This window comes from Protomyctophum parallelum (assembly GCF_964188405.1).
Source record: "Protomyctophum parallelum genome assembly, chromosome: 14".
Taxonomy (NCBI): domain Eukaryota; kingdom Metazoa; phylum Chordata; class Actinopteri; order Myctophiformes; family Myctophidae; genus Protomyctophum; species Protomyctophum parallelum.
The window spans coordinates 40,491,764-40,509,365 of record NC_139709.1 but is presented as its reverse complement, the minus strand read 5'-3'; the positions used below and the strand labels follow the sequence as shown (position 1 = coordinate 40,509,365).

The window sequence follows — 17,602 nt, the reverse complement described above, 5'->3', positions numbered from 1 at the left end:
GACTATAGTATAATTTGCATTTGGGGTACCTGGACCTGGTGTGGATTTTCAATGAACTGGTGTTTATTTTTAAGATTAAGGGTGTAACTACAGAGGAAAGGGCAGTGTCCTTAGACACCTCTAGTCGTTTTATTGTAGAACTGCTGTTAGGCAAATAACTAAGTAGTTACTGGTGATAAGATTGTTGCTAAGCAGGGCTGACCTGACTGTGTTTACTGGCTGGAGTTAGTATATTTGGTATGGTTATTGACTAAATCAATTTCCAGGAAGTAAAGGTCTTTGTAGGCCTGAGAAAACATTCCAGGTCATTGTGTATTGGATTGATAGATGGTGTTGCACCTTTACAGAGCACAGGTGTCTTCATTTGTCTCAAGAATGGTGGCATCCCTTCGTTCATTGCAATATAGTAATAATTAATTAACCAATAATCCAAACCGATCTACATTCAGCAAGTAGGAGGTGTTCAGAGTTCATGGCCATATTGTCATGATGGACTGTTCTGAGATCAAATCCATGACGGTATAACAGTTGGAGCACTCTGATGCCCATTGCATTTACCATCTACAGTGTTAGGGTGTCAGGTTGTTTATGGTAGCAACAGGTTTGGCAAGTAAGAGTGCTATATGCTGGAGAGAAGTGTATACAGTATATTCGACCTAATATAGTAGTCATTTTATTTCTAATAGACTGATATTGAAGAGGTTAATTCCAAAACTTTAGACATCCTTTTTTTTATTTACTTCCTAAATATATTTTGTTTAAAAAAAAAAACATAATTATAAAAATCCTCACAAAACATTCCTGTTTCTGAAGTTCTTAATCTGGATTGTACTATTTAACAGTTACAGTTAACAGAACTGCTTTATTTGGATGCCAGAAAACATTGTAAGAGAAGGTGATGGATAATGCTTCATTTGGAATAAACCTCTTTGTCTGTATTCTGTAATGTTTATTTTGTTTAGTTAGTTTTCTATGTACTGGGGTACAGTGAGATAGCAGAGACCTAGCTCCAAGGTGGGAAGATAACACCAGCCAAGAGAAGGCTGATACGTGCATGTAATCTTTGCATCAGTCTATTTGCAAAACAAATTTGCCCTTGTGGAACACAAACGTTTGGGATCAGCCAATTTGGCTACTATTAGAGTTCACACTTATATTGCTACTGGGCAGCATTTGAAGAGCTGCTCTTTAATCTCTCAAATATTAACAATTCTCACACCAACATTTTGCCATCACCTTCATCAGGTGGTTGCAAAATGTTGTTTTGGTGGCTGAACGAGATTAACCTCCCTCCCTGGCTGGTCTCGACGGGTTTGTGGTGGACCTGAAGGGTGGGTGTGCTTGGGGTGGTATGGTTGGTGGGGGAGGGGGTGACCCAAACCTGTGTTCCATGTGTGTGTTCTGTCCAGGAATGGGAGTCAGAGAGTCACGACTGGTACTGTTTCGAGTGCCACCTGCCGGGCGACGTGCTGTCGTGCGAAAACTGCTTCCGCGTCTATCACCTCAAGTGTCTTTCAGAAGAGTACAAACCACGAGATGGTGGCGTCCACTGGCACTGTGCGGTCTGCAGGGTAGGTGGTGTATGGGTGTGGGTGTGGTGTGCGGACACACCAAGGTACTTGAAAGGATAATTCACTACCAGAAGGCCACAACCTGACCTGCCCTGGTGAAGACCTGTGCCCCGAAGGGCACTTTATCTTTACATAAAATCCTAAGCATTTGAAACATGTTTTTTTTTTTTTTTATATATAACTTTGTTTATTGTTTTTTTTCACAGAAGCATTATTTAAATACTGAGTTTGAAAAATAATGAATGGTGGCGAAACATTGCACATTTTAAAACCAATTTCCCCCGGCTATATCACTGTATATCTGCCTGGTAAAGGGAAAACTAACTTTGAATCCCAGTTTCATCACTATAAAAGTGCTTTTCAGAGTTCAAATTAATTTGTGTCTTACGTTCCCAAAAAGAGTTGGTGAAATATACAACTTGGCAGGGGTTTGCCTTTAAGTAAAAGTTCAAGATCATTGGCCATACCATAACCGCTGGCCTACTGGCCTCTATTTACGTTAAAATACATGTACAGTATATATGTGGTTCCGATGTTGAAGTCGTTTTGACACGAGTGTCGGGGGCAGACAAGGGTACAAATATTGATGTCATTAAACAAAGTCAAATAATGCAGACCGACCAATCTACCAGTATTTTGTGTTACTGGCCCTGGATCAGCAGCTCGTTCCATGTCCAATGTCTGTGTCCGTCTGTCTCCCAAAGCTTTTACAGACAACCTTTTATTTATTCCAGTACCTCTTTTCTGCTGCTGACCGGTCATCTCCTCATTTCATCACCAGTAGAGCTGATAACATTGTGCATGCGTGCAGCGTGTGTGTGAGTGAGAGAGAGAGAGACATGGGGTGGTGTCGCTAATCTTATGCAAACATGGATACGTTACATTACTTGACATCTTTTTCACATGGTAGAGGATTTCACATCAAACTAATACCATCAACATCAATCATAATTGCATTCTAGATCTTTAATCTTAATTGACAGCCTTGGTATTTGTTGACAATTGGGAAACCTTTTTTGCTATAAACTGTAGATCTCCAGCGGTTTGCATATACTTATTGATCTGTTTGTTTAGAGTTCACCTATTACCTATGACAAGGGTTCTCAACATTTTTGGCTGGGTACCCCTGGAAATGCTTTGGCCATGTCTCACGAGGAACAAGGCAACAAGCGTTTGTGGGTCACAGACCAATTTGTATGGGTCGAGAAGTAGTGAAAATAGCTGATCTACAAGCTCGCAACGTGTCGCAAAGATACACGTTGTGTGTTTGTAGATCTGCTATTTTCACTAGTTTGGGTCCTGGGCAAACGTCTAATCTCTGTTTTGGGTCTCGACCTGAAAAGTTTGGAAAGAAAGAATTCGGCTGGCTTCCCACACATGGACACGGCCAGTTGTGCTCGTCGGAGTGCCCGGGAAAAGCTGGCGGCACCGTGCCATGGTAGTGGACAGGAATACCCATCGGATGTGTTTTCTAACATAAAAGTTGCATTCTGTGTTCAGGTGGCTTATTCGTTATCTCCAGACAAGCCAAGCGAGTATCAAAATCCACGTTAATTACGTTAATTATGACTTTCTCTTAGGATGCTTCAAAAGTGTGATTAAAAGTTTTGTTTTCTTGTGAATTGGATGTAAACAGCAGCTGAAAACAGAGAGAGAGAGACAGCCAGGCAGTGAGACCCTTCCACAGGGAGAGGTCAGTTCCTCTTCAGTTCACTGCATTCAGCTGAAAGCCCGCTGACCTCACAGGAGTGTGTGTGTTATGGTTTAAATGTGACTCGACTGTTTGAAAAGATTATGTCCATTTCAAATGTTTGTTTTTCTTTAACTGTTAACATTTCTCTTTTCCCCTCCTGCCCTCTCTCTTTCACCCCTCTTGACTACTCTTCTCTATCTCTGCCCCTCCCTCCTATCTCTCTCTCTCTCTCTCTCTCTCTCTCTCTCTGTCTGCAGGGAAGTAAAAAGAAAAACCTGAACAGACAGGACATGCGTAAATACCTGCGTTTTATTGTTGAGCGGATGAAAGAGAGGGTGAGAAAAGAAAACACACACACACACACACACACACACACACACACACACACACACACACACACACACACACACACACACACACACACACACAGTATAAAAGACTATAGTAGCTTACATTGTTACCCAAGCTGAGAGATTGCTAAAATATCAAACTCTTGGGAATTCAGTTTAATGAACAATACATACATGATGCCGTGTAAATACACCAGACTTAGCAAGAATGCTAATTTCCATTCGTAGTCCCCATACATAAAAGAAACAACAAAGGGCACAAATAGAGTACAAGGTACGAAGCACATTATCAATATGAAGTTACTCAATTTGCTGTCTTGGTTGAGTGTGCCAAGGTCGTACATATCCGACTGGTAGGCATTGAGGCAAACCAATATGTTGTAGAAGTCACAAGTCAACATGACGGGTGGGGTGGGGGGGGGGGGGCATCCGTGTTTTTTTTTAATACTGGTTTAAATCAAAGGTCCAGTAACGGTCTACAGCAGGCCTGCCATTTATTTTATGTATTTATATTTCTCCTTTACTGTCAACCTTCCTGTGTTCCTCCAACCATCCACCCCCCCCCCTCCCTCTCTATTCATCTCCCTTCTTTCTGCTGTTTATGGATACAGTAAATCTTCATCACTGCAGTATATATTGTCATTCTGCCCTTTCTCCCCCTTTATATCCCTCTTTCATTTCATCACCCCCTCGTTCCCTCTCTTCGGCCCTCTCGTCATCCCACTTTACCTTCCTCCATCTGTTCTCTTTCTTTGTTACCTTTTCTCCCACTTCTTTCGTCTCTTTCATCACCCTTTCATTCTGTTCCCTCTCCCCTCCTCCACCATTTTCCCTCTCTTTTACACTTTCTCCTACCATCATCTCTCCATGGACCCCCTCCCCATCTCCTCATCCCCTTTTCCATCAACGTACTTATTGTCCCCCTCATTTCCCTGTCTCTCTTTTCCTGGCCTCTTCCTCCTTCATCCCATCTTTTGCCTTTCATTTTTCTGACCATCTCTTTCTGCCTCTATCCTCCCTCTGTCCTTCGCTCGTTCTCTCCACTCTATAAAAGTGGCTTTAAATCTTCTCCCTCCTTCTTTTCCCCATCATCCCCTCTTCATTCCAACCCTCCCTCTCTCTCTCCTTTTACCCATAATCCCCTTGTACTATAAAAGTGCCACTAAATCTTTTTATACCTCCTCTTATCACTCTTTCTCCTCCCTCCCTTAACCCCCCCCCCTCTCCTTATGTCTCCCTTCTTTCATATACCATCTCTTCCATCCATCCCTCCTCTATCTGCTTTAGTTCTTTCTCTCCGTCTAAGTCTGTCCCACTGCTCTTCTATGCCATAAAACGCTTCCTTCCTCTCTCTTCAGACATCTAGCCTTCCATGAAAGTGGAAAATGTAACACATCACAGAAGTTAACTGATTTAGCGGTGAAAAATGTCACAGAAATAAGTGATTTACATTTACACAATGCATCATGACACCGTTGTGCAACAAAGAATAAATTAGGCTTTACTCTATTTAAGTTTTTCATCTCTATCTGTCTGTCCTCGCCTCTCTGTCATTCATCTCTTCCCATCTCCTCTCTCTCGCTCTAATATCTCTGTCAGCTCCTCATACACAATACGAATGTTATTAAATCTAAATATTCATCCATTCTGTCTCCCTCCCTCGTTACCGCCCTTCCTCTCTCCCTTCATCTTCATCCTGTCATTGATCCTTCTCTTTTACCCTTTCCTGGGCAGCAACAAGTTGTTTTCCACACAGTTTTAGCTACTACCTTGAATGTAGGTGTCACCAGATGTATTGGTAGGCAGACATTTCAGATGGTCTTACTACACAAGACTTGGTACAATATGCCTAATTAGGTTAAAACATGATTGTTTAGCCTCACCCCCCCCCCCCCCCCCTTCTCTCTTTTTCTATCTATCCAGGCGGTGGATCTGAATAAGAAAGGTAAAGATACCAAACATCCCATGTACAGACGCCTGGTTCACACGGCAGCAGATGTCAATATCATTCAAGAGGTAAACCTGTGTGTGTGTGTGTGTGGGGGGGGGGGGGGGCATTACTGGACCATTCACTCTACTCTGCCAAACTGCCTAGAAAACGTAGTTCTCAGCTTGTGTGTGCCACATTGCCCTTTCCTGGACCCCTTGCATGTTATGACCACGTGTGCACACATGCGCACACGCACGCACGCACACACACATACTTCCTTCCATGTGAATAGAGCTCTTTGTGCTTATTTTTACTTCTCTCCAATCATCTCTCTGTGTCTCTCTCTCTCTCTCTCTCTCTCTCTCTCTCTCTCTCTCTCAGAACCTGATAGAGGGGAAGTACCAGAGTTCTGATGAGTTTAAAGCAGATGCCCAGCTGATTGTTCACAATACAGCCATCTTGTTTGGAGGTGATTGAGAGGGAAATAAGGCACATGACAATGTTTTCTCTTTTAATTCGAGTTCTATTTTCACTTTTAAACTCAAACGTTTTTTTCTGAACCAGTACTCCAGCTGAACTGGTAACGGATAGCAAATTAGAATAGAAATGTAATCATTTGATCTAATTCTATACACTGATCGTGCTTTTGTGACGGTATGTCTTTTTAACAACACAATTTTAGTCCATAACCACTTAAACTCTCTCAACGTATTAAACTGGACGTGAGTTGGCTCTGTACTTGGACCGCTTTTTTCCACCTACACCAAATCTCTTTGAAGTTCACAACGTGCCACGACACGTTGTGAACTTTAAGCACTTCAAAGTGGTTAAAGTGATGTTGAACTTGGACCTGTCCATGATTCCAATACAACGAGAGATAATTGATTCACTACTTCTTATTTGGTCACAGAGCACAGAAGCAACAGATAAAGTTGATTGGCAATTTTAGCAATTGATTTACTGTAATGTCGTGGTGACAAATTCTTTGATAATGATTATGGTTTTACCTACTATTCATTCGCAATTGCAGAGCAGTGTGCTTGGTTCTGAGTGTTGTATTGTTGGTGGTTTCTTGCAGTGCACAGCGACCAAGCAGAGTTTGCACGGATCCTGTACAGCGACATGTGTCATGAGGTACAACTATACTCTGTTACTGATCTGAGAACAGCACTGTAGTGCAGGGGTTCTCAACGTTTTTTGGCTGGGGAGACCCCCGGAAATGCTTTGGCCATGTATCACGACCCAACCCCTACCCACCCCAATACAAACTGACCTTAATAATAGAGAAAATATATCTTAAATTAATACTGAAACCAGACATAATCATTAAGGAAAGTTTATGCATGTACTATGTATACTATGTAAACTCTTCATTTCCATTTCCCATGCGCCATTCAGTTTTTTTTGTTTTAAAATAATAATAATTTGGGGACCCCCCCGAGGGGTCGCGACCCACGGGTTGAGAACCCCTGCTGTAGTGCACCATGAGTGAGGATGTGTGTAGATTATATACTGTAGAAAATAACTATTGGTTTTGCAGTCTTTCCTTTCACTTGAATGTCAATAAAATGAAATGTATTTCCATTTCAAATAAATGTACAAGTACATCTCACCTCTCTGTTATCTCTCCCTTTTTTCTCCTGCAGTTAAACGAGTTGATGTTGTGTAAAAACTGTTTCTACCTGTCCAACGCTAGGCCTGAAAACTGGTTCTGCTACCCATGTGTAAGTAACCTGACCTCAGATCTGTTCACATGACATTCATAGCCCAAAACATGCTTATAATAATTTATTACATCAATCATAACGCCAGATAGCCACACCACTGTGCGATGGGCTTCAGCATATCCATGCTTGTTATTATGCTGTAAATAAAAAGTAAAAAACATAATTTATGTACAATCCATCTGTTTTATTGATCTGAATACAAATGAGATTTTGTCTTCTGATGAGGCCTTTTTTCATCCCTGGTGTTTACAGACTCCGAATCATGAGATCGTATGGGCTAAGATGAAGGGTTTTGGCTACTGGCCGGCTAAGGTCCTCCAGAGAGAAGACAACCAGGTGGATGTACGGTTCTTTGGACACCAACACCAGAGGTGAGAAGTGGTACTGGTAAGGGGCAGCATTGTACAGGGAAGGAGGTGATACTGGAAGGACGTAGAATACCTGGGAGGACCTTTTCTCTAATCTTTATCCCATCCAATCTTCTAATGCTTATCCTTAGTCGGGTCGCGGGGGCAACAGCTCCACCAGATAGCTCCAGAATCCCTCTCCAGAGCAACATTAGTAACTTCCTCCTGGGGGATCCCGAGGCGTTCCAAGGCCAGTGAGTCCATGTGATTCCTCCAAGTGTGCCTTGGTCTGCCCCGGGGTCTCCTCCCAGTGGGACGTGCCTCGAGGACCTCCCTAGGGAGGCATCCTAACGAGATGACCGAACCACTTCTTCTTTATCCCATTGGTCTGTATCCCCCTCTCTCTTTCAGAGCGTGGATTCCCGCAGACAACATCCAGGACATCAAGATGAGCATCCAGCAGCTGCAGGTGAAGCGCAGCGCTGGCTGGAAGAAGGCCTGCGACGAGCTGGAGATGTACCAGCGCTTCCACAGGGACGAACGCTGCTTCATCTCCAAGGTGGACGACGAAGGGGAGCTGGGAGAGGAAGAGGAGGAGGATGCTGAGGAAGAGGAGGAGGAGGAGGAAGTAGTGCAAGAAGAGGAGCAGGAGACGAGCAGGGGAGGAGCTGGAGGTGGAGGTGGAGGTGGTGGTGGTGGTGGTGGTAGTAGCAGGAAGGCGGTGGAGCGGCCGGAGAGGACGGAAGAGGCAGAGTCCAGTATCTCATCCACAAGCAACGAACAAGCACGACATGTAAGTGTAGACTTTCTCTTTCATGTCGTATACGTAAGTGGACACAGGAAGGAAGTGGAAATGTGGGCTTGTTTCACGGGTATAAAAAAACCCATAACTCATGCCGGTCGGCAAAGCTCATTTCCAGATTTCCCACAGAACCTTTGAGGTGTGCATCTGCCTTCTTTTCAGATTTTCCACAGAAAAAGGTAGCTATGCAAAAGAAAACCAGCTGGTTAAGCATGCAAGACTTTCAAGTAGCCTTGTGAGCTCAGCTTTGTTCTTTAATGAGACGGACAGTAGACATGTTGCTAGAGTCACTTTGTTAGGATTTGACCAGATGGGATAGATAAGGGTTAAAAGATGGAGGTTTTCAAGGGAAATATGACATACACTAACCTTCCTCTGTTCTTTATGAGATTGACTGTAGAAAAGTTGCTACGGTCTCTTTAGTAATTCACAGGATAGGATAGATATGGGTTACAAGATGGAGGTCTTAATCCCTAGAGGGAGGTATGGCAGGTGGTGTCATTGCATTCAGCCCACAACACCTCCACTGTACCTCCTCTATATGAAAATGTGCACACACACACACACTGAAACATCAAATCTGACAAGTGAACTGGTGTCTTGGAGTTAGACGGTGACACCTGGTGGACTGGCCACCGCATGACAGACCTAAAATAAATCTACAACGTTAACTCTGTCAAGTGCTTTGTTAAGCTTCTTTTTACTGATTTGTTACTATTTGGGGGTCGTATCTGATACTTCCGTGACCGCGGAGAGCAAAGGTCCGTTTCTCAGTGGATGTATCATGATGATACATCCATGGAGGCTCAATTTGTTTTTTAACCTCCATAGATGATACTATCATCTATGGAGGTTAAAAAACAAATTGAGCCTCCATGTACCTCGCAAAAATGCGGGCAAAATTTATGAGAGCCCCAAATCCATATGGCCACCATCAACAACCTGTTAACCCATTTAGGCCTGATGTCGAAATTAAAGAAATGTCTTCTAAATGCTGACAGTTTTCTGAAATACCTTTCTTTCTTTATCAGTGGTGCTCAATATTTCATGTCAAGGACGCTGGAAATTATCTGTATTTGGCCGCCGACCCCCATCTGAAAATATGTTGTTCCAGGAACCCCTCAGAAGCAAAGATTTGAGTTAAAAATGTTCACTCTGAAAGAATATATATTCAAAGATTTGGGCCACATTTTCAAGATTTTTCAAAAATAGCAGACCTACAAGCTCGTAGCGTGCCCCTCGGTGGCGCGTTATGAGCTTGTAGATCTGCTATTTTTCAATAGCTAAATTATAACAATGTTTAAAACGCCAAAAGGGGTTCCTGCCCAAAATGGATTATGCTCAAATGCGCTGACCTCATCACATTTGTGATGACGGCTATGGCCGTTTTTAGCCCAAGGAGTGTTTTTTGTGCAAAACTAATGCTTGGAATGGATTCAGAATCATGTAAACCCCCTCATTTGACATGTCACATGCTACTTAAAGCAGAATAAATTTTTGGTAATTTTGCCATAACAGGTTGTTGATGGTGGCCATATGGATTTGGGGCTCTCATGAATTGTGTCCGCATTTTTACGAGGTACATGGGGGCCCAATTAGTTTAACCTTCATAGATGATATATCCACTGAGAAACGGACCTTTGCTCTCCGCGGAAGTATCAGATATGTGACCCAACTATCATTTTGAGATGAGCTCAGCTACAGAACTATTTGATGGTATAAACACCCAGGAATGGGGTTAACCAAACTTACCTCAAAACAGCATGCAGGGGCATCCATTAGTTTATCTAACTCTGGACAAGTAGGAAAAATCTCCCCAAACCTGAACTATCTCTTTAAATACTTTGACAGCTGTCCGTCATATTCATCACTTGTAGACTTTGACTTTCATGGATCAGACGAACCTATCCACTGTTAATCATGTCATCCTGTGTTGTTGTTCCAGCTCAAACCCATCCACTGTAGCTGTTAATCATGTCATCCTGTGTTGTGTTGTCCAGCTCAAACCCATCCACTGTAGCTGTTAATCATGTCATCCTGTGTTGTGTTCAGCTCAAACCCATCCACTGTAGCTGTTAATCATGTCATCCTGTGTTGTGTTGTTCAGCTCAAACCCATCCACTGTAGCTGTTAATCATGTCATCCTGTGTTGTTGTTCCAGCTCAAAGGCAGTCAGGAACCCAAGGCTAAGAAGAGCCGCCGCAATCAACCAGTTGAACCCAAAGAGGAACCGAGTGTCACAATGGTAACTACAACTCATATATGACCATGTGTGTTACAGCTCAAACCCATGTACCGTAAACTACTTGTAAAGCCCAAAACACACCAATAGGTTGCCATGCAACTCCTTGGCAACCAAACCGTTGCGAGTAGATGCATGGCGACCCAGTGGTGTGGTTTGGGCCATTGAGTTGAACCAGTTGAATCACTTGGGTCGACGTGCAACAGGACGTACAGTATCACGCCGCTGGGACGAACGCTAAAACCGTCTTGTCCCGTCTCGACCCTTTGGTGTGGTTTGGGCTTTAGAGGTTTAGCCGAACAAGTTGTTAAAATGACTGAAGGAATACGTTACTACTTAATGTGAAAATGATTTACTCCAAATCAAAGTTATGGATATAGACAAACACGCACACTACATTTCCACTACATTTCTGTTGTGTGTTTCCATCCCACCAAGGATCCAGAGCCTGAGATGGAAGCAGTGAGCTCCAGCCAGGAGATCCCCGTCTCATCGTGCCCCCCCCAGCAGCCTGAGAAGCTGTCGGTGTCAACGCAGACCAAGAAGGCCAGCGGGGGGTCGCCTCGCACCCTGCACCGTAGCACCCAGACCAGCAGCGACGGAGCCTGTCAGAACATGTGTCACGAGAAGTACACCAAGATCTTCAACGACGTCAAGGACATGATGAAGCAAGACAACAAGAGAGAGACGGAGCGGGTAGTCCGAGAGGCCCTGGAGAAGGTGTGTGTGTGACCTGAACACCCCACTGAGAGCTGTATACGTTGAAAACTTCAAAGCTAGATGCGTGAAGTTGAAAAAGAAAATGTGAAAGCATTTTAACCACCACCAGCATCCATATTCTGTAGTACTCAGGGGAACATTAACCAAACATATTAACCAAACAATCGTGTAGCAGATCTGGGTATGTCAAAGTGATGGGCACATGAGCAAACTGTTCTGTAAAATCAAAGCCATGCACTACTGGTCCTGGTCAGATCCAGTATTGTTTAAAGGTATATTCAGTGATTTCACTTAATTCAAATATCACTTATTTTTTTGTTTTGTTGTGATAATCCTCTCTACTATAGAGTGTGCTGACCATATAAGGAGTTCCTCCCTGTCCCCAGTTAACCCCTGGGGGTCAAAAAACCTTAGGTTTCGTTTTTGGCTCTATCCTGATTGGATGAAAGGCTTAGGTCCCAGCCAAAAACGAAACCTACGGTTTTTTGAGTGAAATCACTGAATATACCTTTAAGGTAGTACGAGTGATATTATTCTGTGCAAACACTAAATGGTGTGAAAGGTTAAACTCTATATTATGATCATAATCATGAGGGATGTCTTTGTAATCACTTCCAATTCTACTTGTTTATCCTGTATGAGTTCTCTCTCCTGATTGGATGAAATAGGTATCCCAATCTGGAAATAAAGGACTGGAGAGACCCTAACGGCCTAACCCATTAAGACTTGAGGTTGATTCAACAAAGGCCATCTAAATCAGTAGTTTTCATGCCAAGGACCCCCAAATGTAAACGTTTAGTACCAGGGACCCCCAGAAAAGAAGATTTGTGTTAAAATTAAAAAATATATATAATTATTAAAAAATAGCAGATCTACAAGCTTGCAGCGTGGCACAGCGTAACAAGCTGTGAGCTTGTGTGTATGCTATTTTTCAATAGCCAACACCAGCTGTATTTTCAATGCCGTCCTAAAATGTTGATGTCCTCACAACGCAAGTAGAGTAATACAAACTAGTCATGTAACGATATATCGTATATCGATATATATTAATCCCGACGATATGAATCGATTCATTGAAATAAAAAAACTATTTTTTTAGGGGGGCTAGTGTGTGATGTGAAATGTGAGCTTTAGTCATATTCCATCATATTCAAGTGCTTTTAGAGAGAAATGATAGTCACTTTCAGTAAACTGTAATTCTTCTTTAAAATATATATATATTTTAACCCATTCTGTACGGGAACCCATTTTGGTGTTTAGCATCGTGTTATGCTTTAGCTATTGAAAAATAGCAGATCTACAAGCTCATATCGCGCCACCGAGTGGCGCGATACGAGCTTGTAGGTCTGCTATTTTTGAAAAATCAAAGAACGACTGACATTTTTAGAATCTGATCTCAGGTCAGAATGGGTTAATCAGAACCAGTGTGTGTCCAGCGGAAACCTCGTATGAATCTGATCTCAGGTCAGAATGGGTTAATATCGTGAAAAATCGTATCGTGAGTCGAGTGAATCGTTGCATGCCTAATACAAACGTGTGCGTGTGTCTCTCTCTGTCTGCTGCAGCTGCGCTCAGAGATGGAGGAAGAGAAGAGGCAGGCGGTGAGCAAGGCAGTGACAGGAGCCCAGGCTGAGATGGAGAGGAAGTGTAAACAGGTGAAGGAGAAGTGTAAAGAGGAGCTGGTGGAGGAGGTGAAGAAGATCGTTGCTCAACACAAACAGCTCATCTCTCAGACCAAGAAGAAACAGTGGGTGAGTGGCAACACAGAACACACACACACACACACACACACCCCACAACACCTGAGTAGTAGTTATAATTATAAGTTATGCTGGTGAAACAATGTAAATGTTACATTTAAAGGTTTGGGCGTTTGATTTAACCCATTCTGACCTGAGATCAGATTCATACGAGGTTTCCACTGGACACACACTGGTCTGATGAACCCATTCTGACCTGAGATCAGATTCTAAAAATGTCAGTCGTTCTTCTATTTTTCAAAAATGCTATTTTTCAATAGCTAAAGCATAACATGATGCCAACACCAAAATGGGTGCCCGGTCAGAATGGGTTAAAAACAATTCTGGTGCGTGAATTTGCGTGGCTTTTTCTCCACCCATCTCGGCGTAGTGAGGTTACCGAAACCGGTCCTTGTTTGTATGTATGCATTTCCGCATACAGTAGACCAGGGATTCCCAACCTTTCTAAGACCATGGACCAGCTGACAATTCGTAAAATGTTCGTGAACCGGCATGGTGCGGTGGTGGTACCTAAACACGGAAGACAGTTGAGTGACTGGCAGTCAATGACTCAAGTACCCGCTTCTATATTATATCGCAACATAATTTATCGTTGAGCTAATTGGCGTTATATCATCGAGGATAGGATGATAATCAAGGAGAGGATGATAAAAAAATAGTTATCTTTTTCGCAAAAAAATTGTTGTCTGTATCAGAAATGACTTTGGACTGGTGGGACAGTTTAGTTAAACTCTGAGAGTGACTGATTACTTTACCTGGGTAGTTACATCTTCTGATAATTATACTTGAATGTTGACATAAAATAATAATCCCGTTTAGTGTTTCATTTGCGCAAATGTCACAAAATAGGCTACAGTTTGTTACGCTGCTGCTCGTTGATCATGAACACACGTTGAAACTAAGGCTACCTAACTAAAGATACCAAGGATTCGACAGTGATGTCGCTGTTATGCAACACGGAAGTAGCACGGACATGAAGCTGTTTTATAAACCACAGTCAGTGACATCACTGACAAATCTTTGGTGTCTTCAACGGTTCATGCGACCAAGTCAAACTATTCACCGCTTTTGGAAACTCTTGATGACGCACGGACCGGCTATAGATTCACGGCCGGGAAAACTTGGAATTCCCTTCTCGCGTACTGGTCCTACATGTCCCGCGGACCGTTAGGGAACCTCTGCAGTAGAAGGGCTACTACGAGACAACGCTAAAATGTTTAGGATAATATCCTGGAGTGGTTGGCAGTATTGAATGTCATATCGCGAGGGGGGATGTGCAGTCTGCAAGTTGTGGTAGATGGCTTACATTGCTAACAGTGTTGCTAACAGCAGACTGCAGGGCAGACTGAAGACAGAGCGGTGAACATCAGCACATGGCAATTATGATGAGGACATTTTCTCAACCGTTTCCCTCACCAAGGAACATGGACTCGGAGCGTTGAAAAACTATGAAAACTCCTGTCGGGTAGTCGTTAAAAGTGTTTTGGCTACATCAAGCTACTTCAGCCACATCCGGAATAGCATCCGGTCCGTTGCTAAATGTGTTCCGCTGCTATAAATCGCTGGGCGCTATGATTTAATGGATTAAATAACCCTGGGCGTTCGGGGGGTGTTAAAAGTATTAACAAGAGCTTGTGACTGACTACATTGGATCCATTCAGTATTTTAGCTGTGACGTGAGCGCCCCCTCCTGAGATACTTCCGGGTCCTACTTTTGTGTCGCTTTTGTGTCCCCATGGAGTTATACTGTGACGCTCCGTCGGACTAAATCTGAGACGAAAACAACCACGAAAGTCTAATTTTACCGCTTTCCTCGCAACAACAAAGCTGTGCTGCTCTCCCAAATCTGACAGTGACAGGCCGTCTGTCCCACATGGAATACTATCGCCATTTTATTTTATTGTGTCAAATAAATCCTCATAATGCAAACTAGATTCAACATACTCAAGCCTGCACACATTCTAAATATACCCCAGAAATATTTTACCGATCAAATGGACTGTTGCCACCTTCAATAATAATGATAATAATAGTCTTTATTGACTCCACATCATATATTTTTGTTGTCATGGACAAGACCCATTTTAACCCTCAATGGCTTCCTTTCTGAAAAATAACGTCACTGTAAAAAGATTCACGCGTTTAGATATTCAATTTACAATGAGATGCGGACGGGAGCTGGTGCCACTTGGACCCGGACGTAACGTAGCACTACAAAATGACGTCGGACTTAAATACTGATTTCTTTTTTTTTTTTTTTTTTGCGGCTTACGCCTTTTATTGATTTTTGAAGGGACAGACAGTAGGCTGACAGGAAACGGGAGAGAGAAGGGGGGATGACATGCAGTAAAGGCCGTGTCGGGTCCGGGAGTCGAACCCGCGGCACACTGCGACTGGATTACCAGTCCGGTGCCCAGACCGTTACGCTACGGCCTGGGCCTTAAATACTGAATTGGAAGACATTTTTCCATTTCCTGAAAAGTCATGACTACAAAATGCCATATTTTTGCTGGTGGGTGGGGGTGGGGAACCTCCCACCAGAAACGATATGGAATGTTGTAGTCATGACGTGCCTTGTGTGCCCTTGTCTCCTAGTGTTATAACTGTGAGGAGGAGGCCATGTATCACTGTTGCTGGAACACCTCGTACTGCTCCATCAAATGTCAGCAGGAGCACTGGCACGCCGACCACAAACGCACCTGTCGCAGGAAGAGATGAACAAACCCCCCCCGCCCCCACCTCCTCCCAGACAGCACGCAATTGGCTACCTTCCCCTGTCACTCAACTTCCGCGACTACCACCCACCCATCAAACCCCTCCCACGTCCTTTTTCTTGCCTTCCTGGACTTTTTATGGACTGTATGTAAAATGCAAAGGCGGGGAAAAAAAGAGAAAAGAAAATGTTCTCGCTCTCTCTTTTCGATTTCTTTTTTTCTCATTTTGTATCTCATTGTTATTTAATATACCCGTATATGTTGAATAAAGAACAGGTTGTTTGAAGAGCATGGCTCTCACTATACATAGTATATGATTTCCTGTTTTTTTCTTTTTTCTTTTTGGAGGGGCAGGGGTCATTTGTTTTCTAGATTGTTTAGATTTTGACTTTATTTTTTCTTTTACTGACGTGCTACTTTTGCAACCGTTACTTTGGAGAATTTGTTTATTTAAGTGTGTAGTAACAAATCAGCATTAACTGAGATTTTATTACCAGAATTTTCTAATCACTTTTCTTACTGTAAATGCAGCAATGAGGAAATTACATGGCGTGGATCTTAGAAAAAGAAAAAGCGAAAAAAACAAGAAAAAAACAATTGTGAAGTACTATCGCAGTGTTGAAATAATTGCTCTGCTTTCATAATGAAAATATATGGAAAAATAAAAACATATAAAAAAAATATATAAAAAAGTAAAAATACAGGAACAAAAAAGAAATCCCAAACAAACCTGTTTAAGGTTATAAATTGTGTATAAATGTAGCTCACAGACATTTAGCGTGAAATATGTTTTTGTTTTGTTTATTGGTCTCATGACTATTTGGGTGGATTGTCCTTCCATCCATCTGTCATCCTGGAGTCACTCGCATATCATTGGGAACAGGGTTATGAAGTCGGCCGTTAAGATGCCGACAAAAAAATAAAAAATAACAATCTTCCATGTTATGTTGTTATGCACAGCTTTGGGGTTGACTTTTGAATAGACTGTAATTTTTAAGAATCAAAGCTTTTAAAAAGGAAAACGAGGGGATTTTTCTGTCCTTTTTTGTTGAGTGTATGTGTGTGTGTGTATATATATATATATATGTATGTGTTTATATATGTATATGTGTGTGTAAATATATATATATATATATATATATATATAAATATATACACACACATGCACTGAGCTGGATCCTCTGTCACTCCCACGACCCAAACACTTTTAATAATGGCAAAATAAATTATTTTGTTTTAATCTAAAATTGCTTGCCCCTCCCCAACCCTCTGTGTTTAGGTCATTTTAAACAGTGTCTTTATTGTGGTGATGTTCACTCTGATTACCGTTTGAAGTGACTAGATATCACACTCTTCACTGCGTCATGATGTAGTAGGTTGTCGGTGCCTGTCTTCATCCTTTCCAACAATATCCTATTCTGAGTAATGCCACGTGCATGTCGATATTATTCAAATTGTTTTATTTTGTATTCAATTCTTGAGATGATTAAAAAAAGAGGATGAGACTGAGAAACTAGCTTAGCTTGTTGAATGGACAACGGGGAGACAGATGGACCAATATAAAATATATGCAAAATGTGAACCATCAAGCTAAGAGTGGTTTGTTTCTGCTGTCCTTCGTCTCAAGCATTCAGTGTGTAATTACAGTGCTTAACTCTTTGTTGGAAAGGGGACAATTAAATTGTTTTATCCTCATCAGAAATGGTATGGTCGATGTTTCTAAATCAAGCCTACTTTATACCGAAT

At 42.3% G+C, this 17,602-nt stretch overlaps 1 protein-coding gene across 2 annotated transcripts in view; it reads left to right on the top strand.

Moving 5' to 3' along the window:
- The window catches only part of zmynd11 (zinc finger, MYND-type containing 11), a 35,928-nt gene extending 19,056 nt beyond the window's left edge, over positions 1–16,872 (top strand). For both annotated transcript variants that reach the window (XM_083781138.1, XM_083781137.1), the window contains exons 6-18: positions 1,410–1,571; positions 3,208–3,264; positions 3,522–3,599; positions 5,538–5,630; positions 5,926–6,013; positions 6,623–6,678; positions 7,191–7,268; positions 7,524–7,642; positions 8,030–8,411; positions 10,582–10,665; positions 11,101–11,382; positions 12,948–13,133; positions 15,738–16,872. In XM_083781138.1, the coding sequence (XP_083637264.1) occupies positions 1,410–1,571; positions 3,208–3,264; positions 3,522–3,599; positions 5,538–5,630; positions 5,926–6,013; positions 6,623–6,678; positions 7,191–7,268; positions 7,524–7,642; positions 8,030–8,411; positions 10,582–10,665; positions 11,101–11,382; positions 12,948–13,133; positions 15,738–15,860 (1,788 nt within the window). In that variant the 3' untranslated portion in view covers positions 15,861–16,872. The remainder of the gene's footprint in view (positions 1–1,409; positions 1,572–3,207; positions 3,265–3,521; positions 3,600–5,537; positions 5,631–5,925; positions 6,014–6,622; positions 6,679–7,190; positions 7,269–7,523; positions 7,643–8,029; positions 8,412–10,581; positions 10,666–11,100; positions 11,383–12,947; positions 13,134–15,737) is intronic.
- Positions 16,873–17,602: the final 730 nt, after the last annotated feature.